This window comes from Anopheles coluzzii, chromosome 2 (assembly GCF_943734685.1).
Source record: "Anopheles coluzzii chromosome 2, AcolN3, whole genome shotgun sequence".
Lineage (NCBI taxonomy): Eukaryota > Metazoa > Arthropoda > Insecta > Diptera > Culicidae > Anopheles > Anopheles coluzzii.
Window position 1 is genome coordinate 99250242 of NC_064670.1, and position 27820 is coordinate 99278061.

The 27820-nt window shown below is 44.0% G+C and overlaps 1 protein-coding gene across 16 annotated transcripts in view; it reads left to right on the forward strand.

Moving 5' to 3' along the window:
- The window catches only part of LOC120947705 (uncharacterized), a 43133-nt gene that overhangs the window by 1475 nt on the left and 13838 nt on the right, over positions 1-27820 (forward strand). For 5 of the 16 annotated variants that reach the window (XM_049607260.1, XM_049607265.1, XM_049607269.1 and 2 more), the window contains exons 1-6: positions 4447-4601; positions 5928-6469; positions 14738-14830; positions 14932-15149; positions 15226-15384; positions 15691-15777. In XM_049607260.1, the coding sequence (XP_049463217.1) occupies positions 6327-6469; positions 14738-14830; positions 14932-15149; positions 15226-15384; positions 15691-15777 (700 nt within the window). In that variant the 5' untranslated portion in view covers positions 4447-4601; positions 5928-6326. Of the gene's footprint in view, positions 1-1551; positions 1865-4442; positions 4620-5927; positions 6470-14737; positions 14831-14931; positions 15150-15225; positions 15385-15690; positions 15778-20560; positions 20721-24707; positions 24898-27820 lie in introns of those variants that run through there. The other 11 variants (XM_049607274.1, XM_049607275.1, XM_049607266.1 and 8 more) reach the window with 9 other exon arrangements.

Here is a 27820-nt window from a genome sequence, read left to right on the forward strand (position 1 = left end):
AGTGAGCCGAATGAGAGAAGAAAAAAAGCGAGTAAAATAAAATCAGATAGATTTTTCATTGCGATTTCTTTTATAGTTTTGTTAGAGCTCGGGTTTTTACTTCGCAACTACTGCTGCATGATAGCGTCTGCATTTAGTCTCTTGTTGTCTCAAAGTGGCTTAAGCCCCTCGTTGAATGAAGGCGGCAATGTGTGTGTGTGTGTATGTTGGATGGTTAGCAGCTCCCATTTTTTTTATTCACTTGCTCGTGACGAAAACGTGAGAAAATTGCTAATCGTCGCCCCTGGGTGCGCGATTTGTGCGATTCGCAAATGAAAGGCGACGCTCGAGAATAATAAGGGTTGAAAAATCGTATCGCTCACAAAGTGGCACACAAGGCTGCCCTCACTCAAAGGGGTGAGTGACGGTGATGGACAGTGAAATGTACGTGAAATTGAGGATGAGAGCTGCCATGTACCAGCGCGTCTACGTGCGCTACCTCCCACGCACAGTAATTCGGTGTTAATAGCCAACGGGTGCCCGGGTGGGTATGATCGGCGCGGTTCTTTAATTTCGGCACAGTAAGGTTCATGTACACCCGCGTTTTCGAAGTGTACGTTCCATCCCGGGCGGGTGGTTGCTGGTGGTTATTGCACCTACATTATGCGGTCATTTACATGCCCCGGGTGCCCTGCGTGGAGGAATGTACAATGCAGTGGTGACAGCAGGGGGAGTCGCTTCCTTGGTAGATAGTGGTGTTAGCAGTGGTTAAATAGAACGTATCGTATTGTGTGGGCTACTTCCAGAGCATGTGTTACGTTTCGATAGCAATAGGCGAAACAATGTATTGAAGGTGTGCGAGTGGTTAACAGCACGTGCCGTGCGATTGTGTGGAAAATGTAATATGCAGTGCAGTGATGACAAAAAGTGAAGAGTGCATAAGAAGGGAACGGTATTGAAAGGGATTTAATACAATTAAAATAAAAACATCTATATTAAAAAGTGATACACAAATGGAGACAAATAATTCTATCTCTGTGGTTTGTGTCCCGGGTGAATAGCACCTAAAGTTATGCAGTGTAATGTATCCAGGGATTCTTACATGGGATTGTGAAATCAAACTAACCAGTAAAACACATGAATTGCTTAACGCAAATATAACTTATTCCTTACATTTTGGTAGAATACAGTACAAAATTGTATATCTATGGGTAATTTTGAAAGTTTAATTATGATCAGGTTGTTCTTAGAATCCTTTTTTCAACAAGGTTTTCAACAAAGGTTACTTGAGTAACAAAAATAAAACAATAATTATTTATAGAGAAGAATATACTACAATTATTTAAAACATTTATCCATGCCATCTTTCTACACCAAAAACAATGTGCACGTTCAACATGGAAAAAACTAAATCTGTAACATGCACATTGCATAACTTTAGGCGCTGTGCCATGAAACTGCATTCTAGAAGAAGTTGCGCGCGCGAAATTAAAACGATTCTGTTTTTCTTCACCTAATAAGTCGTGTGAATCTGTCTCACTCACACAAACATGCATGTTCCCCTCCTTTCAGTTAGCAAACGAAAAATGAGTTTCCCGTGCAAGCGCGTAGTGAAAAGTGAAGTCGCACGTTCGCAATCCACAGTTCACAGTTCTGACAGCGGTTTTTGTGCTTTAAGCAACGCAACGGACCGCATCATCTCGTAGGCCCGTTGGGGTTTGACCCGTATCATTCGCACCCAAAACCACCGAAAGCAAAACACCAACGACAAAAAAATGCTAATCGAACTGTCCAACTTTAGTGATAAACTGCGCCAGTACCGGCTGATACTGGAGAAGCTGACCGCCAACCAGCCGGACTATGAGCGGCGCCGGGAAAAGCTAAGGTAGGTAGCAGCAAGCAAAACATTTATTTCCCCTTTTATGAAGCTGGAGGTTAAAGATGCACACACACACACACACACACACACACACACACACACAAGATCCATCGTTTCCAAACTTTGCACACCACCGGGGTCGTTTGAACATTCACACGGTCGTCTCCTCGGGCTGGCTCGGTTTTCGATCACCATCATCATCCAGGGCTTTTTTTATACAGCTTGTACGCCAGTGCCACCATTCTTCGTTAAACCCGTGAACATTCAGAGCCCACCCAGCCTCTCGTTTGCATATCGCCAGTTGCACTTATCGATTTATGCGATGCGAAGTCAAGTGACAGCGCAGTCGGTAGAGGAAGATTTATGAGCTTCTGGTCAAATCGTGACTTCCGTCGCAATGGTTGATGGAGTTCCGGTGTTGAAGATGATGCATAAAGCACTCGGGACCGCTTAATGCATCACCACGGTTGCGAGTGCGTTGCAATATCTCGATGGAAGTGGCTAGTTTGGTGGTTGGCTTTTTTTTAGCGAAAAATGGCGGTGGCGATGAGATTGGCTTATTTAATAGCGCTATTAAATCGATTGCGAAAAGATAGAAGGATTTGTGTGCAGAGCACTTGCTTTAAGAGGCTGGCTATTAAGCTTGGCTTGCACAAAAACAGCTATTATTAAAGTGTTTTATTAAGTGTTCTTAAATGCATTTTCATTTAATTTCAATATTTGTTCATTTTGATTTCATTTTGGCACAGTTTTGGAGCCACAAGAGGCCACAACATAATGAGCTCGAGATTTAAATTCTAATTCCAATGGCTAACAAAACTAGCACCATTATGTCAATAGCTAACCTCAAAATAGAGCAATTAATCCTACTCATTAAAGATGTCTCATTAAAAAACCAAACTATTGATGAAAGTCATTGATTGTCCATTAAAGTGGTTCGAAATATACAATATCCTCATGAAGCTCATGAATTGAAAACTAAACCTGTACAAACATTGTTGTAACATTTCCAAACATAACTTCATTATCACGTCTCACCCTAAAACCTTCATCACTTTATCATCCATCCACATGATGTTTTCTCCACCAAATCAATCAACACCCCAAGGTAGGGCTTTTAATTACACCCAGGCACGTTGTATCAACTCCAATATCTCAATGATACAAACTAAACGTATCGTGGGCCAAGCCTAAAACCTCCCCCCTCCCCGACAATCGTAGCATAACGCTTACAAGCAAAAACAATCGAATCGTTTCCCTCTGCCTCTGGACACACACACACACGATGTCCAGCGTTTGTGCCAAACCAAATGGAACCCATTTCTCTGCCCGTGGTGCGTTATGTAGTGAACGAGATCAAAAGTTATGTTTGCTGTTACCTTTTACACCGCTCATCCTCCTTTCTCTCGCATGTACTGCTCCTCCACGGGACCAGTTATCAATTGTTCGGACAAGCTCCATTTACTCTTCGGTTGGTGTGTTGGATCCTTTTTTCGTTTCCGAATGGCCCAACTGCACGCAAAACTGTTGCCTTCCACCGTCCATGCCGGGACATGCTACACACTTTCGCTCATTTCCAAACCCAATTAAAAGCGAAAATTGGAACTGCTGCGTGTATGTCCGTATGTGTCTGTGTGTGTGTCCATGTTTCTTTTCGGAAGCATTCACTTGTCGCAGTTAGATGCGATTTTTGGTGCTTTAAAAAAAAGGAAAAGGGGTACCTTGAGATCAACTGAATGGGGGTCCATTTATGTGCCGGCAGTGGACACTTATGACAGCACATAAACAGTTCAATCAACAACGCCCAAAAACCAGTCCCCACCAAGTGGGCCAAGCAGGCTGTGAGTTGGGAGGAAGCATTAATGCAAAAGAAATGGGCAAAGCCACAATCGAAAACGGACACCTTTGTTCGAGAGGGTTGCGTTGTGTTTGTTTTTCCTTTTGTTTTAGGGAGAGCGCGGTTACGTCTGGTTCGATCCGAATGCATATAAATCGTAGCACGTGAGAAAGAGCCAGATGTCGGAGCCGGTGTCAACTGAGGGAAGAAAAAGCCACCCCGAAGCCACATATCATGCTCGATCTGCTCTGCGATCCGGCTTGACCATCGGCCTTTCTCCCTGGCCAGCCCCAAACGCGCTCCCGCCCCGGCTGACTTAAATCATGCCACTCGCTCGGTATTCGGCAGCCCCGGTCAACCTCAGTCTGTGTGGTTCGATCGACGGGGCAAGGTTGTGGTTGTTACACCCGTCTGTACAAACAAAACGTTGCAAAAATAAATCTATAAAATCGGGAAGACACGGCTTCTATCCACTCTGGACAACCTACTTCTGCTGCTACTGCTGCTGCAGTGACGTACCGTGCTCGAAGTGATAATTTGTATGCGAAGCCAATTAGTAACGGTGCGCTTCAATGACAACGTACCCTGCGTTGGGCTGTGCGTTTGTGTTGGAGGTTGCGACGGTTGAGAGCATGTGTGTGTGTGTGTTTGGTTGGAGGGAAAGGTTGTTGGTGATAATGTGCAATCACGTACGGGGAGGAAATAGATAAGCGCAGGTACGAGTGCGAGATACTTTGGGCCGTTTGGGCCGGAGACTAGAGGCAACCGTTCCACACGAGGACACTGAACAACTTCCGATGCACGGTGCTGGGGCGGCTGCCTTAGGAAACAGTCCCCAATCCGGTGTGTACCGTAAGCAAAGGCGCTTGCATTGTTGGTAGTGAAACGTACTGAAATGTTTTAAAGGTGATCTGTGAGAAAAGTGTGAGAGTGACATGAAGTCTTAAGAATGCATCTCTAAATGTGTCCTAATCTTTCGGTGATAATAACAAGAAATTGCTGAACTTCTTACACTGCTTAACTTCGTCAAGTGATCTACATATTAGCAAGACGTCATCAACCATGTGATCTTCCGATTGTGTTAAGTAACATCAGGTGTAGTTTGGGGGAACAGAGCCCAAGTTATCGCCCAAGGTTTGCGTTGGCGTTTGCGACTGCCATAGTAGGCTGCGCTAAAATGGACAAATATCACGTGTTGTGCTGTCTGAGTATGTGGCTGGATTGGTGTTATCAGCACAATATGAGAGCACAAGATGAAACTGAAACGCGGATGCGTGAAGAGGGTTGATAAAGTCTAGTGTCATACATGAGCGACCTGACACATGCTGGAAGAATTTATTAGCTGAAGGAGTTTAGTGTGCAAGTGACATTGAAATCTCGTTACTCAAACAAAGTACCTTGACAATTATTCAACGCAAAACTGAAAAACAATAAGAGAAAAGGCTTTGTTTTTATTGAAATCTGTGGCTTAAGTTCGTTAAAAATTTCACTGGAATATTCCACACTCAGCAAGATAAACAAACCAGACCTTTTTTTTTGTTCGCCTTGCATTGATACAACATGAAATCATTCAAAAGATAACAATTCTTTTTTTGTTTGTCGAATGCATTATTTATGGAGTGAGCGCAATTATGACATCACGAGGGCGCGATTGGCTTCTAAGCCTTATCGGCTTGATAAGAGGATTTGTATATTTCTAATCGTGTATAATCGTTTGGCTAATCAGTTTTCTTTCTTTTACTAGCACTTGAGTTTCACTTAAATTGAGCTGCAATTTGAAATGGGACTGGAAATCCACCGTAATGCTAATATAAAACAACACGTTAAAAGTTTTATGAAAAATTTATCCAATTAACTGTATCAAAGTGGTGAACTGATTTGACATAAATCTTTTCCCCTGAATTATGATGGGAATGCTTCGCAACACGCGTCTTGACAAGATATCTTGATCAGAAAGCTCAAAACTTAATAGAATTAAGCAACTAAACTGAAACAAACACACCCAAAAACAATACCCTTTAATGAAATGCATTGTAGTTTGTCGAGGTACGAAATCGTCTTTTAATTAAAGCGTGTGAGCGTTAACTTTTTCGTTCATGAAACCCCAAGTTCGATGACAATCATTCACCTTCCCCCAAAAAAAAAGATGCAAGTCAGTGTGAAATGTAATTTATCTAAGCTCCCGCGCACAGTGACAACTTCTATTTGGCAACTCACTTTTCCTTTCAACAGCTTCCCCTGCTCGGTTGTGTCGGTTCTTGTAGTGTGGTGAAACAGTGCCCCAACGTAAATCAAACCGATTAAACGCGATCGCACAATCCGATCTGATGGTGCGGAAAATGGACAATTAATGTGAAAGTGATGATACGTCCTGTGCTGGTTGGGAATCTTCCCATACCCCATCCTGAAGGAACGCCTGAGGAGAATGTGGTGTAGTTGCGGTTGTGCGATACAGCATAACAGCATAGGCGGGTAGCGTTCCGGTGAGATTGTCTCCTGCAAATAAAAAAAAGAAACCCCAAGACGACAAAGTGTAGACGAAACTAAGCCCAACCTGTCGCAGTCATCGAAAGAGCGCAGGAGGGAGAGGCGAACACTTCAACGAACGCTTCACACAAAACACCGGTTGGAATGTTGCCGGCGGATCGGTTTCTCAGCAGTGCGTGGCTGCCAGGGTCAACGATGAAGTTGACACCGGGCGCGGGCATCACGTTGCTGATCGGCATCGCCGGTAGCATCTTTCTCGTCGCCCAAAGCCATCGACTGTTGCGCAGGTGAGATACGGTGGGGGACGGAGATCATCGCATTGTATGGGATCGGTGCACTCTGTGCAATGTTATGAATGGGCGTTCGGATGCAGCCGGGTGCAGTAGTTATGAAATGGTCCGCTGCAAATTGTAATGGCTTGAACGGGGCTGGGCCGCGAGTGACTGTTTTTCTTTCATTATTATCATTATTATTGCGCCATTCCAATTGTGCAGCTTTTGAGGCTGTGCTGATTATTGGTATTATTACTTTTTGTTTTTCATTGTTTGGGATATGAAATATAGGTTAGTGGTTGAGAATGGCTCAAGACATAATGTACAAAAATAAAGATAATGAAAAAATTGTTAAATAATAGTTGTTTTTATTGTCGAACGTTTCGTTTTGGCTCATCTTTGGCTTGTCTTTGGCTTTAATGGCTAATTATAGTGACTAGCAAAGGGTTGTTGAAGGAGTAACATACATACATTTACAGATTACTTAACCAGTCCAGTGCAAAACAAGCTTAGTAAAAGTAACGTATCGTAACGCGTAACGATATGATTTCGAACACAAGTCTCGTACACAGTATAAAGAAGAATAAATTATTTTACTTTGGTGATGTTTACAACAATTTAGCCTTAAAAGGCATAACATTTCACAGCTTCTTTCATATTACCTTTCCCCGTAAACAATTCTACATCACGTGCCATCACGTTGTTTGCTTATGGCACAGCTTCCTACCAAACATTACACAAATAGGCATTCTCTGTTCCGCAATGTAGCAGCATATAGTCAGCACTCACCAAAATAAAAACACTACCAACCATGACCTTCACCGACTGCCAGCGCAATGCCTTCTTTCTATCGCTGTTTGCATGATTGTTTCTGTTCTGTTCAGCTTTTGGATGGTAAAAAAAAACTACGCATAAAAAATCAAACAAAAAAGCCATAAAGCACACTTGACCCTCTCGACATCGCCATGTAGTGGTGAGCGCCATAATTTGAGCAAAACAATCACCAACACCAAATGTTCCAAAAAGAAACGGAAGTAAATGTAACGGCCGTACACAGTTTGCAGTCATAGCGTTGGGTGTGTATGTCGCTGTATGGGTCCCTGTAAAAAAAACACAGCGTATTAAGGTGTGTAAGTGTGTGCGTATTCGTCACACTTGAAAGAAGCTGACCGTTTTGTGTGAAGTGGAGGGTTGTGAACCGTATTTTCACCCCCTTTCTCTTTGTTTTCTGGCTACAGCCATCGTTCAGCTCTCTTCCTGCGGCCTCAAATGATCAAACGTTTATTAACGATCACTCGATCGCTCGCTCGCTCGCTCAAGGGAAAGGGTGTACGTGGAAAGTATTGTAACACGATACGCTTCGCATTCTTCGCCCGCGAAAGGGGTGTTCACGTGCACTTTTTTGTGCAATTATGACCTATTTTTCCATTTTTGTATGTTTCATATTTGCATCCACATTAGTCAAATTTTATTCCAAAATAATATTGTGACAAACGGTTTAAGGTGATCGCAAAACCAATAAGAAACAGCAAACTAAAGCGAATGATCGTTGCGACTACGCTTTCCGCTTTGTGACCGTTCTGTTCCGGCTGCGCAAGATAGACGACCACATGTGAAACCGGCACACAGGAAGCACAGGCACCGATCGCACGCGTCCGAACGTGGATCGAGCTGCGCACCGCCCCAGACGAACGATGCATGTTAACAAAAGCAAGAAGCAACCCTCGCACCCTCACCAACCCTCCCGATCATTTGTTCTAACAGCACAAAAAGGGATGGAATCAACACGCATGACGCCGCGTTGTGCATGTGCGTCGTGTTGGTGGTTCCCTGCTTTCGATCCACCGGAACCACAACCTACACACAACCATAGTGTACGATGTGCGGGTGACGAAAAGAGAAAATGTGGAGGAAAAGCCAAACGAACGAATTGAGGGAACGAGAAGCACCACCTGGCGTGGCAGGGGAAAAGCCCGGTCGAACAAGCGGGAAAGGTAGCATACGGGATGGACGAGATGCAGGTTCGTCGCTTATACTTCCGAGCACCGGCGGCAGTCTCTGGTTAGTGGTCGTTAAGCGACGTAACTATCGCCGTTGCGTGTGGTGTAGGGAGCAGTTACCAAACTTGCATCGGCGCGATCCCTTCCGGTATGGGTCGAGTTGTGTGAGAGAGTATGTGTGTGAGTGTGTATTCTGTCACAAGGTTCAATGTTATGTTCGTGTAATTAAGGCCCAATTTATCGAATGAGGAGAAATATACGCGTGCGAATTGTTCTGTTAAATTTGTGCTAATTGTGATTGTGGAAGATTTTAGTTTCTATAATATACAAGAGCTCCAGTGAATGCAATAATGCATTAAGCAATGTGCTCCAAAGGTGTTCTCAACTTTGGCCTGCTGATGTAAGAGCAGTCTGATGAAAAGCTTGTTGTTTGATAGTCTATTGTAGCCAGTGGAACGAAATGTATATTTAATCAAGTGTTACGGTTACTGATGGTTGATAAAGTGTTTATTTTTAGTTTAATGCCGGTGAAGTAGTATTGCTCTTGTGTTGTTGACGTTAACCTGAAATTATTCGCTTGTAGCGTGTGTTAGTTGGCGTATCGATTTGTAGGCTTTACCGCTGTAGATCATTGATCGCCTTTATTTGTGGTAGCGTACAAATACAATGTAGGTAGTGTTTGAAATAGTAATCAAATAAGTAATTCAAGTAACCATACCCACACTAACTCTTGTTAGATCGTATGAACCTAACTCAGGTGTATCTCAGGTATAACAAATTACAATTAAATACGTTTCAAGTTACAGAGTTTTTTTAGTGATTCTGATACTTTTAGCACACTTTCTGGACAGTTTGAATTGTTGTAACTATGGCATTCATGTATAACTTAATGTCATATCGAATCCAGGAAATATGTTACCGTAATCAGATCACATGGAAAACTCTGTAATGTATTGATCAATAGCTAAGTCATTATTACTTTTAGTTTAAGTTTATTATCTCTCTAATATTCACCAAAGTTTGAACGTGTTTTTACTGAATTTTTACTGTTTACTACGTTAAAAAATACGGAACTTTAAAGCTCTGATAGTTTCTCAAACATGCTAAAAAAACGAAACTTTATGCACAACAATAAACCGTTACAGAACTTTCCTTCACACCCAATACCCCGGCTAATGTACGATCTTATTCCTCCCTCGCCGCCTAGCCTAGTGAAACGGAAGCATCTATCAATTACTCCACTTCATTAGCATTTTCACGCCGAGACGGCTACATCCGTCCCGAACGGTGTACGCCACAGTACAGTCAATGCCATCGGTGTATCTATTTAACGCGTACCATAAGGCACCAGCTTTGAACCAGGCTGTGTTTGACGGGCAGACCACCCCCCCCCCCCTTGCACGGTTGCTTCGGAAAGGGGTTTGGAGGGTTTGAAGATGGAATATTGCAGCAGGAAATGGACTTTTACCAATTTCGATTTGTCCAGTTGATTGACCCGGGTTCGTGTGTACATGGTTCCCGTTTGGGGGAGTGGGGATCATTTGTGCAATGACGAAAGGGGAAAGCGAAGAAAACGGTCAGAATATGGTGATGGTTCTTTGCCAAACAACCATTTGGAGTAGAAAGCGTTACAAATTAAGAACTATTATCCACCGAGCCGAGGGGAAATAGAGAGCCGATGTGATCAAGCGATTCCACATAGAACTATACATAACGGAAAGCACTTCACTGTACATGGAAATGGGCAATTTGTCACCAATTTATTTTTTGCAATACCAGCGATCCATATCAATTCCTTCGTACTTCAGCCTATGATGTATTGGATGGACTAACATTACTTACCTTCCCGGGCAATCATTCTTCTCTTTACACCAATAACCAACTACAGAAATGACTGTTTTATTAACCTTTATTTGCAATTAAACAACACGTACTTAATAGCAAAACTCTCGCTAACCACGTATCACCATTGCACAAAAGCTTCAATGTTTCGTGACCGTGAGCCCGACAACTGTTGAAATCGATTTTTTCCCTCTGTCAGTTGCTCGTTTGCCCTGTTCAACTTTTCAACAGCCTGAAAGCCTTAACACTACTGGTACGATTCAGTTTCCATGGTATTCCAATACACTGCCAATTTCGTATACGCTCACAGCACATTTTGCTTCAGCAATCAAAACCCCACCATTCTTATCACGCCACATTTGCAAACGTCCAATTAATGTATGATTTATATCACTATAACATTGTAACGTCCATCCATCCAGCTTTACTTCTACTTCTCTCTTCGCAACAAGTAGAAACTCCATGCAAGAATATTTGCATATTGTTTTAATGCGAATTTACGTATCCGTTTCATTGCATAACTTGCTTTGTACATGGCATTACGCTGGCAATGGACGCGCTGCATCAAGCCGATCCATTGTATCGAAGATGATGATGATAATGATGATGACGATGATGATGATGATGGTGGTGGTAGTGGTGTGGAGGGCAGACAATATTCTTAAACGGGACTACTACAACAGTGACGCTGCCAATTGCTGCTTTCTCCAACACAGCTTGGACGTGCAATAGCAGTCGCTTGATGTCTGGTATGATAACATACTCACAGTGTGTGCAATATGAATAGGATTTTTTTTATTTGTTTTTCACGTCTTTTTTAAATGCTTTTTTTTGTATTTCACATTGTTTTAAGCCACACCCAGACACTTCTGAGACAAACTTTGAATTGCCGAATTTTATAAATTATCACGAGTGTTTACTTTATTGAAGAATTGGCAAATAAATATCCTAAATAATCATCACACAATTTTCGTTTTTTCGAAACAACTTTTCCCCTCTGAATAATTGTTTCATAACACGTCCTTCGGTTCATCACATTTCGCTATGCTTCGTCACACTCACAGCACCGCCGTCAGCATAACGGCGAACAGCGTAAAAGTTGAAACCGCTGCATCCAATTTCACCCCCCAAAACACGCTCACACGTGTCAAGGATGGCTACACCTCAAGGTGATCACTGCACTTTTGGCAAGTGCTTGGGCTTTTGGAGGACTCTTCACTCTTCAGCAGCCTCATCTGATTGATCGGCTGAGGATGAAGATCTCGCCATGTCCGTTGGTTGCTCACCGGCACTACTACTACTACTGCTACTGCTACTGCTACTACTACTCGTCTGAGTGGCGGCAGTGCTGGTGCTGCCGGTGGCAGTGCCGAATATATCACCACTTCCGAGCGACGTCAGCGCGAGCAGCTTGATAAACACAACCTCCGCCGCGCACAGCATAAACAGAAACATAAACACCGCTATGTTGGCCTGCGGCTGATGCGGCTGCCCGGGCGACGATAGGCCCTTGGTGCCGCCGATCGCAGGTGGCGGCTCTAGCAGCGTTGTCAGCGTCTGTACCATCAGCATCGAGAGTACCATGTTGCTTCGCTGTGAGCTTTCACCTAGCTCCTACAGTACGCTTGCTGGATAGAACCGGGTGTGTTGATCGTGGCCGGGGTTTTGATCGTTGCCGACAGTTGCCGGGGCCTTCTTCTTGATTGGGGAACGTCAATTGCAAGCTTCCGCTAGACGTCACTGTATGCCCGCTGCTCCACTTCGAATTCACTGCGCTGGTCTGGGGATGTGCGCCCGACAACGACTTATCACTCGCACGTACCGAACCGAATGAACGAAATCACAAACGTCCCCGGGGGAAAATAAGACAGTCCAAACGGCATTTGCATACGAAATTATACAAACACGCGCGCGAACGAGTGTCTTTGAAGAAGGTTTTAAAGTAGGTGTCCCCTTAACACAGACACTATGGTTGACTTTCTTTTATTCTTCACAACGGTGGGATCCACGACATTTTGTTTAAAAATAATCTTGTCCAGTTTTTTTTTCTTCTTCGCTCTTTTCGGTTCTTCTTCGCTGTGCTCGCACGATCGATGAGGTAAGGTTGAAGACTTGTTGCTCCTGCTGCTACTCCTCCTATGGCTATGATCACCGCCAGGAACGGTAACGTCAACGTCAGCGATGTTTCGTGGCGCTGAAGCAACTGAAACTGGTCAACGCGATCGTCGCGATCGCCGCGATCGGTCGCTCCGTCTGTCTGTCTGTCTGTATGTCTGGCTGCCCACCCGCCCCACGGCGTCGGGTCTCTGAACCACCTCGCACGGTGTGGCGATACCGTTGGAAGCGGTGACTTTTGGAGTCTGTGACTGTAACTGTAACCTAAAGGCGTTCAGACAGCCTCCCCTTCTTTCTCCGAATCTCTTTCTCTTCGCAGCTTCGCTGCTTCGGGGGTTGCGCGCGACGAGCAGCGATCGAAAGTAAAAGCAACTTATCAGCTGGGCCAAAATGGCAACCCGGTGCCGGTGCCAGTGCATGTGGAAGGCATTGGGGATAGGGTCTTTTAAATTGTCCCTGCCTCTTTTTTGCGCGCTCGCTCTTGCTCTCTCTCTCCCTCCTATCTCTGTGCAATGCGGCTACGTAATCGTGACGGTGTGTAGCATAAGAGTTGAAAGAATTATGTTGCAGATTGCACCATTATCCTGCCGTGCCGTAGTTTTGCCCGGTTGCTGCACTTTTCTGCACCAATGGAAGGAATTACCTGAAGCGGCTTGCATTACTTGTTAGGTTCATATAAAGACTGAGACGTTTATGCAGGGTTGCATGGTGTGGCACAACGTCAATACGAATTTAATTTATATGAAATTAAGCATATTGTATCACAACAGATGCTATAGGTTTAATTTATCCTAATTAATGGATGGTCTTATTTTAATTTTTAATTTCCCATTCTCCAGTGTACAGTCAATCATCGCTCATTTGAAAATGCAAAAATTAATTGCATTTTAACACGACGCACTCGGCTGTGATGCGTTCAGTGCAAATGGGTCGTCACTTATCATGGGATGCGGGCTGTAGCTGATAATCCATGCTCATCAACCATCCAGTCATGGGAGGGGAGAGCCTCTTGTTGCGGCGATCAATTAATCTTTCATGCTACGCAAGAAACCGGTCAGAAAGAGCGCATCTACTGACCACTGGGAGAGGGTGTTTCTTTGCTTCGTTTCGGTAGTACTTCCAATTACATGCTGGATTTGATTGCAGAAGATGTTAGGCGTACGCAGCCATTTAAGTCATTCTACTGTAAAATAGGAATATTAAAAGTGTTTTTTGAAGCAGTTCGCAATATCCTTCATGGGAAATTGGTTGGAAGAATGCTAAACCTGCTGAATTACTGTATTCCGTGGCTGAACTATCATATTTATTATTTTTTGTGAGATGCAAACCAAGATTCCTTACATTATTTTCTAGTTCTATTAATGATTTTATGCTGTTTAATGATTCGTTAAATTTGAAATAACATTTAAAGCTTTTAAAGATTTAATAAAACATTGCCATAATAAATTGTTCAAAAAATGAAACGATATATATGTGAAATGAAATAATCAGCTCTCAAACCCTGCATTCCACTTTGGCAAACTAATTTTCGACACCTTCGATCGGGTTTATCGGAGTGAAAATTGGAAACCTTTTTGGTTTGTTTGTGTCCCTCTCCATACACTAGTCCACACGCCTTCAAGCGCGACTTGCGCCAATTCGTCGGCTCTCTAATGCACTGCCGCAACCCGTGCCGATACGCCGATTGCCACATCGGTTCCGACCGCGTTAACCATACGGCGGTGGACACTTACCAACTCGATGATATAACCCCGCAAACCCGCCCCACGTGTGCGCTCGTCTTAATGGCATTCGTGATTCTTACAGCCGCGTTACATGCCGTTTGTTGCCATTTTGCCACCACGCTCGACAGTGGAAAGGTTTTCCAATGCCTGCCCACGCATGCACGAACGCGAGGAGGCAGTGTGACGCACTTTCCGATTGCCCATCGAATCGAGAGGTGAATTAATGGATCCAGGAATTAATGAACCGGTCGGTGGCGCGCTGCAAACACTGCCCCAGCGATGCATGGCTAATTAATTGACCCGGGTGCTGGCGTGTCCGCGTGGTTGATAAAAGTGAAATATCACCACTTTCTTGGAAGGCGGTGGGGAGGGTATTGGTGACGTTGATGGGGAGCGAAATGCAACAGCGGGAACGGATTCGTTGTAGCTAAGGCAGAAATGTTGTTCTATAAATTAAAGTGGATTGAAGGGGAATGGAATCATGACATTGAATTTAAATATTTCATATCGCATTCATTTCCTAGTCCTTACTTATTGCGTTTTCTATTACACTTGATCAAATACTGATAGGCTGTTTTTGCTTTATCTTCTCAATCTCCTAGTAAACTCAGCCAACGACGGCGCTCTACCCGGAAGCCCGATGCGGCAGAGTGTTACATGTGTAACGCAAACGTCGAGCTCGAAACTCCAGACAGGTATGATCCCTCTTCCTTTTCCTCTTCCCTTTCCACAAAAAATCAAATCCCATTCTAACAACTTGCCCCGATTTTTTGCCCTCCATCCTTCAACCTGCTAGCTTCGCAACATGCCGCGGTTGCGAAAAACTGGTCTGCCGGGGCGAAAACTGCTGCCAGTGGGTGGAATCGATCGGCATCTGGGAATGTACCGGCTGTCAGTCGAATCGCGTTATCCAGCAGAAGGCGGGCGAATGGCTGCTGAATCAGTTGACCGTCCGGCTGAAGCACCCGGGCCCGGTAGAGCTGAAGGACGGCAATCTGCTCGGTCTCGGTTTGGGTAAGCCTGCCAAAGTCCCTTTTGTTTTTTTTTGTGTGTGTGGTGTAACTCATCCTTCTTCCCCATTCCGTCCCAGACACGGACGATGCTCGCAGCACCACTTCCAGCACAACGACGACCGTTTCGGCCAACCAGCGTGTGAAGGTGCGAGAATTCATCGAGGAGCTGCTGTCCGCTATGCTGCACGGTCCGCTGGACGATGTATCCGTTGGGCAGCTAATGAAACATGAAAGCTGTAAGTAGACACCCGTACGCACACTCACACACTCACACACAGGCACAACATGTCTCCCCCACCCCGTCAGCTGTTTGTTCACTTCACCATTCACACACACATCACACTGCTCGGGCTGCTCGAATCAAACGCGCGCGCGCGCCACAGCTGCTCGAGCAGTGTAATGCGGATTGCATACCCACCAGGCGCATTCCAAAAATCCACAGCAGCAACGGAAAAACGTCGGTGACACGACAGTGAGCGCGACTGTTCCCGCGCACACTTGGCAAGGACACTCATGATTTTCTTACCCTCACCCTTCTACAGATTTAAGACTTTTTCGCAAGTTCCACACACGTTTGAGCAGGTGTCTGTACAATCTAGAACGCTCGATCCATCACTCACTAATGTCGGGTAAGAAAGAAGAACCGAACTGGCGTCAAGTTCGAGCGCCGCTCGGGACACCACATTTCTGCACCGTGTGAACACTCTTCCCTCTTTAGTGCACCAGTATCTGTGTGTTTGTGTTAAACACAATATAGCAATCTCTCCTTTGATTAAATTGCATGTAGCGTTGGATGCAATTGCAGTAGCTTCACCTTTGTGTTTCCTCGTTTCCCTTCAATTCGCACACAAGCTCGTCGTTCTAGGCTGTTCTGTTTCATCTTTAATCTTTTACCACAGCACGTACAATTTAAATGCATACTCTTCTCCCTCTCTATCTCTCCATCTCTCCGTATCTTCCAATACTTACTTCCGTTTGCCTGCTTATTGAACCGCCAAGCCTTGAGCTTTTTTTATTCGATCCTTATCGCGGTGCTATTATATCTCCCAGCCGGGGCCCACTCGTGATACTCATCAGTTCGCCCCACGCGCAAAAACGATTTGCGATCTCGCGCAAACGGTGCGTACGTCTCGGCAACAATGTGCATGTGGCCTGAACTTGAGTGCAACGAGTTTACGACGGTCCGGAAGCACGGCCGGTCTGTTATAATTGATTACTTTACTGCGCCCTACAACTAGCGCCTGTCGGCTAGTACTACTACTTCCACCACTACTATTTCTGCTCTCCTTGGCCGAAAGTGAGGCCAGCCATTCAACGTAACCCTGCTAGAGGGGAGGAACTTTTCCCATCACCCAGTGACCTTCGACATCGTCTCAGTGGCGTGTGCACGCGACCGGCTCGCGGTGGAAAGCGAAACCAAGCAAGCGGGCGGCTTTTTTTCTCTCACTCTAATTTTTTTTTTTTCTGTACTACACCGTTCACTTCCGCCCGTCGAACCGGGTGATCATAAATTACGGTTTTGCAAAAATGTGTCACACCTTCTCTGACACGCGAAAAAAAAAAACAACAAATGGAAGCGAGCACCGAAAAAGCTCGTACGGGGTCGCAAGGACGGTTAGTAAGCTTGCGGTGGACAGTCGACAGTGCGTGACAAAAATGTACTATCATTTTTGTATCATATTTTTTGTACTTACTTTTCCATCTAATGATTGTTTTTTCGAATGTCGATGAGTTTGTACTTTCATAGGTAACAACACACGCTAGACATTAAATATTAAAAAAAAATATTTTTTTCAATTAACGTGAATCACAGATTTTATAGTTTTATTGTTCTTATCGGAACATTACATGAAACTCGTCGGAATGATATTGCACTTGTTTGGAAATAGCTCATAGGTAATCAATAAATGCCATTTCAATTATCTGGAATTACTTCCCCTGTTTATCTCCCTGACCTACCGACCTGCTTGATTGTGGCTAGCCAAGTCTCAACTAGCTTATTATCTGTGACTCATTGATTGATCTCTGTTCTTCTGCTCCTCTGAATCTCTGTTCGTAGAATAAATATATTTTTTGATGGAAATTTAATACATTTCGGAGCGTTAAACATTAAATCTAAGCCACTTTGTCAAATAGACCATATCTGCGTTAAAACATATTGTAGCATGAATATCAAAACTATACACTTAATTTGTCGCCACACACTGTACCGCTGTCAGAAGGCTTCGAAAAAGGTTCATCTAAAAAATATCACTGTTAGAAAACAAAACGTCCCATTCGCCATTCCATGGAGCAACAAAGTGGAACACATGGCCTGTACGGACCGCAGCGTCGTCTTTGGGCATAGCGCTGGTCACGACCTACGGTACAACTGCAATGTTTTGACGCCCGGGTGAGCGCGAAAGATGAAAACAATCCATCATTACGGTCCAAGCATGTGTCACATCGTGTCACGTTAGCACGTACCGAGGCACTGGCGTACGATTCGGGCCAGCATCCGCCATAAAACAGCAGTCTCATTTTATCAACGTCGACTGCTGACTTCACACCGTTGAACACTCTAACCAAAAAAAACTGTTATACACTACGTCTAGTGGTAGATGAACTGCTGGAGAACGTTAAGCTTTCGCCAGATGAAAACCTGAATCATCCATGCTTACCGGTTTTTCAGATTGGTTCAAATTTAAACCATCCCGGACCAACAGAAACGGAACCAGGATTCGCATTAAATTCGTGCGCACGTCTCATGACGAGAATGACTCATGTCGGCATTATTCATATGACTTCAGCAAACACACTGTGGCGATGTCCGTGACTTGGATCGTCTTCCCAATACCAATCAAGTTCTACATTGTTTGTTTGAACGAAGACGTTTAGCATCGAAACCTGTTTCGTTAAGCAAATGTACTGCCAACTCCCGTCGTGGTCGTGGTTCCAATTTCTGTTGATGTTTTTTCGACCTGCCAATTGTTAGCCACAAACAAAGAAAAGGAAATCGATTCCACTATCTTCTCCGCTCAGTATAATGAGGGGGAACTTTACCGATGGGATTTGTCATCGAAATTCCAATCTCACCCTGCCGGAATAACTCAACTAGCGCACCGCAGGCCAACCCTTTGCGCCAGCCAACCCAATGTTGACAGAAGCATGCAGGCATCGGCCCCCACGGCACGAAAGCCAGTTTATCAATCGATTGATAAACGCAAACGGGACGGCTTGATAGGGAGCCTCTTCCCAGCGGAATGCCATGAAATAGTATTACGCGCTGTCATTACCTTTCCAAACACACTTTGTTTGTGGTGGGTGAGCGCTCAAAGGGCTGTGATTGATAAATGTCACACACTGGACCCACTGGTGGCGCTGATAGAAACAAATAATGATGATAACGATGATAGGCACAATTTCGCAGCGGCTGGATGGCAAAATTATGGGCCTATAGGTACATCTCTGTTGTTCAAGCGACTTATTGTCATCACGTGGAAGTTTAAAGCACCAAAAGACCAGTGTTTGGAAAGATAATTATGAGCTTTGAGGGACTGCTTTGTCCGAAAAAAACAAACAAACCAACCAAATCGATAAGATAAAACAATTCATTGACATTTAACAAGTCTGTTTACGTTGTTCAGCATCCCAAAATCCTCTAAACAATCGTAACTTTGACTCTCCATTAGCAAACACCTTAGGGCATAACTCAGCCCCAGGCCCCAGTGTCAACCAATCTCCTTTAATTGCATAATTCCCGTTCACTCGTTCCTGCTTCCGTTCGCGCACCGCGTCGTGTCGATCAAACCGACTCCGATAAGTGTCAAACGATCTCCGGGAGAGCTTCTTTCACCTTGCTTTGCGGAGATTGTTTACTTACCTATGTCCGCGCGCGCACGCTTTGCATAATCAAAAACCCATCGCACGATGAAGACCGGCCAACTAGTCGGACAGCCGGTTGAAATGTGTTAACACAATCAGACCCCTTCTCAGGCTCTTCCCTTGGCTCTTCCCTTTGAGAAATCGCACCGAACATCAGTTGGCCTTCTTAAGGTCGTGGAAGTTTGGAAGCAAAAAAGCAAAGCCTCACCGAAGAGAAATGACAACGTGTTGGCTATAAATGGACATGCATGTTTGCAAGTAAATAAATGTGTGGCACGTGAGGCTGCAGCCTAGCTCTCCCGTCTCTCTCACACTCACTCACTCACTCACACACAATCACTCAAAGTCGAAAGGGTCGTCCTATAGCTGTACCTTTAATAAAACCGCGCAAAGTAAGCGCTTAAAATTGCGCCTGCTTCCACCACCAAGGACTAATCCATTTGAGCTTCTACACACTCACACATACAAACAAATGCTATCTCTCTCTGTCTCCCTTTCACTCACTGTGTCTGTGTTTTGGTGGGAAACAAACCCTTCCGATGAACACGCAATGACAGGTGCTTGCGGTGCTGCGGTGCGGTTCCGATACAGCAACCCTCTTCTGCGAATGGGGTGAGAAGCGAACGTTACGCAGCATTTAGGACCCACTGACAAAGCGGGAGTGAGCGAGAAAGAGATGTTCCATTTGCACTGTGGAGCTTCGAGTGGACAAATTATGCAAGGATTTTTTTTGCTTTTTTTAAAAAGACGTCCTAAAAAAACGATATTACTTTTACCTTCAAGCTCATTGTATTTCATACTTAGAGTTTTTTTTAATTATTTTAAACAAAAATTTCAATATTTGAATTTTTAATTACATGCAATTACAATTACATTTTAATGCTTCGGCGTCTGACAGAAGCATTTTGCCAAGCAATGTGGAGCCGCTTGAGAAAATATGTTATTTTTCCATATTTTCTAATTAAACTGAACTGGCTTTGTAGTTTTGTAATTGATAGATAAAATGTTGTGGAAGTATTTCAGCCATTTTCGCATTAAAAAAGGTGGAAAAACTACTTAAATTTGAGCTCCAGCACAACCATTCCCTCTATGACCAAAAAAAGCTTCCACCAGCCGCCGCCAGCTACGCTAGTAAAAATCGAAATTACACTAGCGAGTACGGATAATGTACCGCTGCCTTAACAAGCATTTTTTAAAAGCGTTTAATCATTGCTTAAATGGCTTAAAATTTGATATTAATACTAAATTATTAAAACAAAAATATCAAATATTTATCAAGCATAATCTTGAATATTATGAAGATGAAATAAGACTAATTAAAAAGGCTTAAATATTGTAACATATTGTATCGACTGTTTATGTACCTGTATAGAATTATTACAAAATCAACTTGATGTTACTGATTTTTAAACATATTAACTGTTAACTGTGGACAATTTCATAAAAAAGCTCCCCACTCGCGGTATCATGTTTGTTCCACCACTTGCACCACCGTGCAGTCGGGTGCGGTACCTGTTGCTGCGGGTTCACCGCTGGTCGGCTGCCGTGGGTCGGTTCAGTTTTTGAACGGGGCGCGCACGATAACGAGTGTGTGGCGGTGCCGACGCGGACTCGCGACTCGCAACGAAACGGCAGTAACGAAAGGCAAACAGTGCAAGGTAGTGGCGGCGCGGGGTTTTTGGCGCGATAATAAACCGCGAGAACGAGTGTGTGTGTGTTTTGTATTATTTTTTTGTCATCCCCTAGTGCTGGAATTACATCCCGCGAAATAGTGCCCATTAATCGCCTGGCCAGAGTAGTGGAGCGGGCCAAAGTGTTTAGCAATCTGTGACGCAGGGGGGCAAATGGTTCTGATAAGCAAGTGGAGCACCAGTGACCGGCTAAAGCCAGTGAGTGGGTGCCAGGAAAGGCCGTACCGGAACACAGACGAAGCACCTCGAAGTCGCGGACGCGCTTCACAGTGATTGGTTGCGAGTGATAAGAGACCAGTGTATGCCGAGTGAGCAGCACCTGTAACGATCTCGTTCAAAGCGTTGGTTCCGATTGCTACGCCGCTTCCATCCCAGCGCGTGTCCTATTACGGAAATGTCCTGCCCATCGTCCTGCTGCTAATCCCTTCACTTCCCAAATTCATTTCCCAAAGTGCACGCGTTCTAATCAGCTGTCGCTGGCATTGCTTGCGCACGTACGTGCTTCATTCTCCATTGCGAAGGATTTATGTCGACCCGTATGAGCGACAAGCTGCGAAATCGAATTTGCCACCGAATATGCACCTCCTAGACGAGCCGCTGCTCGTTACACACCGCTTGTGATGGATCTGTACTCGCCATTGCACAGCAGTCACCTGCACCAGCAGGTTGCGTACTGCGCGGCGAGATTGCACCCGGGCGACCATAAATCCTTCCCCATTTCGCGATTCGCTTTGCCACCTGTTTTCGCCCCATTCGGTATCGATAGCGACGAAACATCGACGAGGAACGTTCGTCGGTGGCAAATCACAAAATTGCATCCAAATAGACGGGGGTTGGTGAGGGTGGAAATTGTCGGTGGCCGTAAATTGAAATGATTGCCGTGTTTTGATTGATTGTGCGGTGCGGCGGTGGTATCGCGTTGATATAACGCCGAGTATCAGGGGGGAGGGGTGGGCGCCTTACCCACTAGACGTGGGTTTTAGTTTTGGGAAGTGTGTAGTGGTCGGAATATTGCAATGATTTTGCTGATTTTGTGAGGCGCAATTGCAACTTTTGGATAACTGTTTCCTTGGTGTGATGCACTTTTGATGTTGAAGTGTGCCTTGAACATGTGACGCAAGACAACGGTAACTCAGTATTTGGGATTGATTTGAAGGATAATAGGAGTTGTTTTTAGGTAATTTACACGATTCTTTTGACATGACATGTTAAAGGCGAAGAAGTCGGTGGAACAGATGACAGTATTCTCATTTTGTTCGTGCCACTGGATGGTTTAATGAAGAAATTATTCGATCTTTTGAGCATATTGATTTGACAAGAACGCTTTTTTAAGGAATCTGGTTTGTATTCTGATCATTTCCCTTCAAGCTGATTCATTAAGAATGATGCATTTTATCAAACATTTTTATTCTTGGGGCGGTTTTCGAGAATATTATTTTCAATGTTTTTTTATTTAATTTTATACGATTCTGCAATATTTACTATTAAAAGAAAAAAAAACAAATTCTCTCTAAAAGGCTCCCTGTCTCTATAATTTAAAAATAAACAACAAACTATTGAAAATGCGTTTTAGAAGCTTTTTCTTTATAATGTTTGTTACTGAAATTATAAAAATGATCATTTTTTTATACTTTTTGAACATTGTTTACACAAAAGACTACCAATCTTCTTTATTTGTAAAAATGCTCCTTCATTGCACAAAAAAAGCCTATATGTCTCCATCCATCGTCTGTGTCAATCGTAACACATTATCAATCGACTGTTGAATCATTGCAACCCTCCGAAAAGCTCCGGCAACGATGAAAGCCCAGCCTCCACCATCACCGCCTACTACTACTACTACTACTACAACGAGCCCAGCTAGACGTGGTGTCTTTTATTATTCCCCCCCCCCCCCCCCCCGCCAATTAGTGACCGGTCAGTGGGCTTTCCAACCATGTGGAAAGTCTGTGCGGTGAAAAGTTACAACCGACTGCAACCGAAATCGAAGACCCGTCCCGGAAAAATCGAAGAACCGCAGACACCCACAATGAATAAGTCATAACACGGATCATGCGTTGGAAGTGTGTAGTAAGCAAGAGAGAATCGTCATCGGGTATTCCGCCTTGCGCTACACGCTTATCAGTCAGTCAGTTCACATTTCGAGGCATTTATTTACCTTTTTTTTTGGTTGCTTGAGTGAAACACTACCATTAAACTTATCAAGCTTAAACAACTTATCACACACACCCACACACGGCATTGTGGTGGGGAGATTCTCGGGCACATGTGCTCCATTAATATTGGTATTAGCGTTCACCTTTCCCTTTTTGGGAGGGAGGCAGAGTGTTGTGCGTGCTTTTCCCAACCTTGTTGTTGCAGTGTTTTTCTCCCCCCCCCCCCCCCCCCCCCCGGTGATGGAAAACTGACCCATTCACTTCCATGAATTTTCCGCTTATCCGCGTTTTGGGCAGGTGTTTCAGGTTTGAGTTTTCGCACAAAGCCACCGCGCTTTTCGTGTTGCCACCGTTGGAGTTGGCCAGGAAGGAAGTGCACTGTGTGCCAGTGTGTTTGCAGGCGATTCGTACGAAACCGTACGTTACGTTATGCGTTCGGGAGTTGTGGTTGGTGTATGTGTTCTTCCTCTTTGTGCAAAATTAAGGCACTTTAAGCGCAAGAACAGAAAATCATGAAATATGCACACAAACAGGAATGTATGAGGAGGAATAAAGAAGAGTCAGCTCAATTCATACAGTTTGTCTGCTGTCAGACGTGAGAGAGTTGATGGGAAAGTTTGATTCATTGCAGGCTGCAAATTAAGCGGCCGGTTTTATGAACGGATTAACTGGAACCATTTTTCCAACTGTTGGTTTTGAAATTCTGATCATTGGATTAATATGTATTGCGGTGTGTATTGCTTCTAAAAGATTTGATAATTTTGAATTCATTTATTTTGAAAATTTTCTTAAATTCATCTGTTGCTTTGAAACAACATAAAAGAAAAGCAGCAACTAAACCCCTGGCAACCCAGCCTTGCAGCTGGACCGTTGTAAAGCAGCAACAATCTTTTAATCCATTTCTAATACTTGTGAAGCGGCTTAATCTGGTTGCGGCTTTTTTTATCGTTCTTTCTCGACTTTGCAAGACCCAACGAGACGTCATAGAAACGAGTGTAAATAAGCGAAATTTTATCTTATCAGCCCTCCGGTGCGTGTCGTACCGTGTGGGACGAAAATCGGCGCTTATCTTGCTTCACAGGGGCGGCCGATCAAGGGCAACCTTTGGAAGGGAGAAACGGTGTGTACGTAATCGCTTCCACCAAAGCTTACAGCGTGAGCGCTTTTTTGTCACCCACAAACGGGGAAATGGATTTCTTGGCCTGCTTTGATTCGATTGCAATCGAAGTCGCACGCCCCAGGCCTTCATTGCCGCGCTGATGAGAGCATTCCCAAGCAATGTTAAATGACAATGAAACTTTTCCAATAATCTCGCGCTCATACTGCTTCGCTCAACGCCACACTCATCTCCTCCAAAGGCAACCCCAAAAACACAAAAGCCGAACTAAAAAAAAGCCCGGATAAAACTATTCTAAACCGCGGGCAAGAAGGGCTCGGTACGTGCATTGCGCCACCGAGACCAGAAAGGTGACAACAGTGGGTAGAAAATTTAATTAAGTTGTGCTCCGTCTTCGAACCTACTCCCCCCCGAGGGAAAACAATTTTCACGCCAAACGCACCAATCACAGCAGCAAAACAGCGGCAAAAATCGAGCGGGCAAAAGTTTTGCATCAGCCTCAACATAGTGATAGTAGTATGGGGAGGGTAGCATGCTTCAAGCTGGCGAAAGAAAATTGGAACCGACACGTTTTTGGATGGAGATTGATACAGATACAGCTTGATTTACGCGAACGCACTCCGTGAATGGGTGGGAAAAGTTGGAATATGATGGAATATGATTGTTCGGTGACGGTGCACGTATTTAATAAGTTTTGGAATGGTTCTTTTGAATTTTCCACCTATTATTAGAAGCGTCAGCAAGCTTGGCGTCTTGTGATACAGTGTACAAGTGTTGGTGTATTTTATTTTTGATTAAGTGAAACACATTGAAAGTGAAATCGCCTCAAAATGGTGTTCTGCAGCTGTTCGTTCCTTGCCTATTATCTGCTGACCGCCGTCGTGTCGTACGTGGCCGTTTACGTCCTCCAAGTTGTGCTAGGTAAGCTTCAACGAGTAGGAGAAGAAATGCTTAATTTCCAAATCCAATTTGCAGAAAAGATGTCTCAATGCTAAACATTTTAAATCAATCCGCATGAAGAAATGGCCCCATGAATGTCATCACGGCATGCTTCACTGCTCCGTTGCGACATGGAACTCTTCATGTTTCACCGCGTCAATAAGCGTCCTCTGCGTTTGAAATTAATGCAATAATGCAAATAATACACACCCAACAAAGCGAAACTGGAACCACCTAATTGGATACCGTGAAAGGTGTGATTTCATTTGCTATCTTTGTGACATTGGAAGCAACCTAAAACGGGGAATTATTCTGATAAAGTGTGAAGGACGGTTATGAGTTTTTTTGGTTTGTTGCACATACTAATTTTGGTGGAAAGTGACATTGATACATCTTACTTTAATAAGTTATTTTAATTAATTTATCTTTCATTTGTTAAACTGCGAGCCACATTGCCGGTAAGTGTTGAGCAACGATGCTTCCGCTACTTTGCGATGGCATCGGTTTTGTGAGCCATCCTTTCGCTGCAATTAGCAATGGAAGCATTGCATTCGTCGCAGACCTTTCTCCGTGTGAGCACACGTAGGGAACACACGAAAAAGGAAAGTAACACACTCTGCCAAAGTGTTTTGCTTAAGAAACCGTTACAAACTGTATTGGACGCATCTTTGCGCCGTTCGCTTCCCGATATCCTTATCGAAATGTGGATTGCACACCGTTTGAGCGCTGATGGTGAGGCGTACAATGGATTTCTGTTGCTGTTTGCTGTTGTAGAATGGCAAAACTATTTAATTAAAATAAATCAATTATGTGCAGTTATTAGGCACACATACATGTCTCATCAGCAGTGTCATAATCATTCCGTTACCGGGTGAACGATGTTTTAAACTTGTGACACATTATGTAACAAATGTGAAAGTTCTCCTTCTTCTTCTTCTTCTTCTTCTTCTTCTTCTTCGTCTTCTTCTTCTTTTTATTCTCCTTCTTCCTTTTCTTCTTCTTCTTTTTCTTCTTCTTCTTTTTCTTCTTTTTCTTCTTTCTTTTCTTCTTCTTCTCCTTGTCTACTTGTTTTGATACTTCTTCCTATAACTCTTCTTCTTCTGCCTCTTCTTCTTCTTCTTCTTCATCCTTTTCTTCTTCTTCTCTCTATCTACTTCTTTTGCTACTTCTTCCTATCATTCTTCTTTCATGAATTCATCCTCTTATCCTTCTTTCACTTCTTCACCTTTTTTTCCCCTTCTTCTGTCTTCTTCTCATTGTTTATATTGATCTGTTTCCTCTTTTTACTCTCCTTCTTCTTCGTATACCTTTTACTCTTCTTATTACTTTAACGATCGATCTAGTTATTCAAAAACTCATACAGACTCACCAAGATTCCTTTATCTCTCAATTCTTGTGACATGAAGGATCAAAATGTCTAGAATAACATTTAAAGTACAGGTGCCACAGTCCATCTTTAAAGTCAATTGAAATTAAATATTTTACTTAACTTAGAAAACCCCTATATTGTACAGTAAGAGATACAGCAAAGCCGTGCTAAAGATAAACAATGCTAAGGAAAAACATCATACAATAAGGAAAGCATAAGCTTCCAACCAAACCCCGCCATAAACATTCCTATCTTTTGTCAAGGTAATTACGATAAAACCTTGATCTTTCCACTAAACTTTGCCGCATCGAAAAACTTTTCCATTGGATGTACAGATAAAACAAAACAATTATGACACTGCTTTGAAGACACTTAGTCCATAAAACTATCGTAAAGTTACAACACTTGATAAGGAAGGCACAAGGAATGCAGTGTTCTTAACATTAACACCACACAGCGAGATTACTCCGTGTACTTGTTATCAATATTTATCCACCCTTTCTGATAACCTTTCGCTGATCGCACCACATCGAGCATTCCGTTCAAAATACAGCCCTGCCCAAGATTAACCCCGCCAAGCGCCGGTCTTACTAGCGAAAATTAAATCCCAATCGTCTCCCAAACAAAACCCTCCAGAGACTGCGCTATGCTTTATCGCCTTGCGAACCATCGGCACCATATGGTATGTAAGCCACACCAGAGATTACACACACGTTGCGCCAGATTTTGCGTTGCAGCCTGAACTTGACACCGCGATTACGCGCACCTTCGCCGCGACCTTCGCGCCCTTCACGCGCCACCTGCCACCTACCGGGCGGAGAGAAGGGGATTTGCATCTCGATGTCAGGCTGCAGTTTTGCGCTCGGCGATGAAAAACAGTCGCCCTTTGAAGGCATTTGCTCTTTCGGAGTGAAATAATAATTTTTCAACACATCATTCACAGAAACCGGTTCCGAAGGACGAATACCGCCGAAGGCCGCCGTGCCCTGGCTGGCTGCATTGCATAAAAGCCAGCATAATCGATTCTCTCATTACGTGCCAGTAATGGAGTAATGGAGGAGACAAAAAAAGAGATTATTTACCTGTTTCCCTCTTTCCACACTGGGGAGGAAATAGAAGGGGCAAACCAAACCGCAAGTTCAATTGGAAAAGATTAAAACGCGATCAGTTAAGGGAGGATCTCACCTTTCGTTCGGAGCTTGCTCGATCGACCGACAGTGCGTAAATCATGCATGAAACCGACTGTGTGGTATGCGATTGATTTCCTCTATGCAAATAGAGCTCTACTGTAGTAGCAACGGATCGGGACAAAAAAGATCACCGCCGATTCCGTCAGTCAGGTGGAAAACACGCGAATGGAACTTGCCGGCAAATTGCCACCGAAACGGTAATTTGCGTGATCAATCGAAGCTCGACGATCGATAGCCCCTTTTGCGCGAAGCACTATGTACGTTAAGTGCGCCTAGTGACCACAATGGCGAGGGCAAAACAAAAATACAAGACGGTATGTGTGTGTGTGTGTGTGTGTGTGTGTGT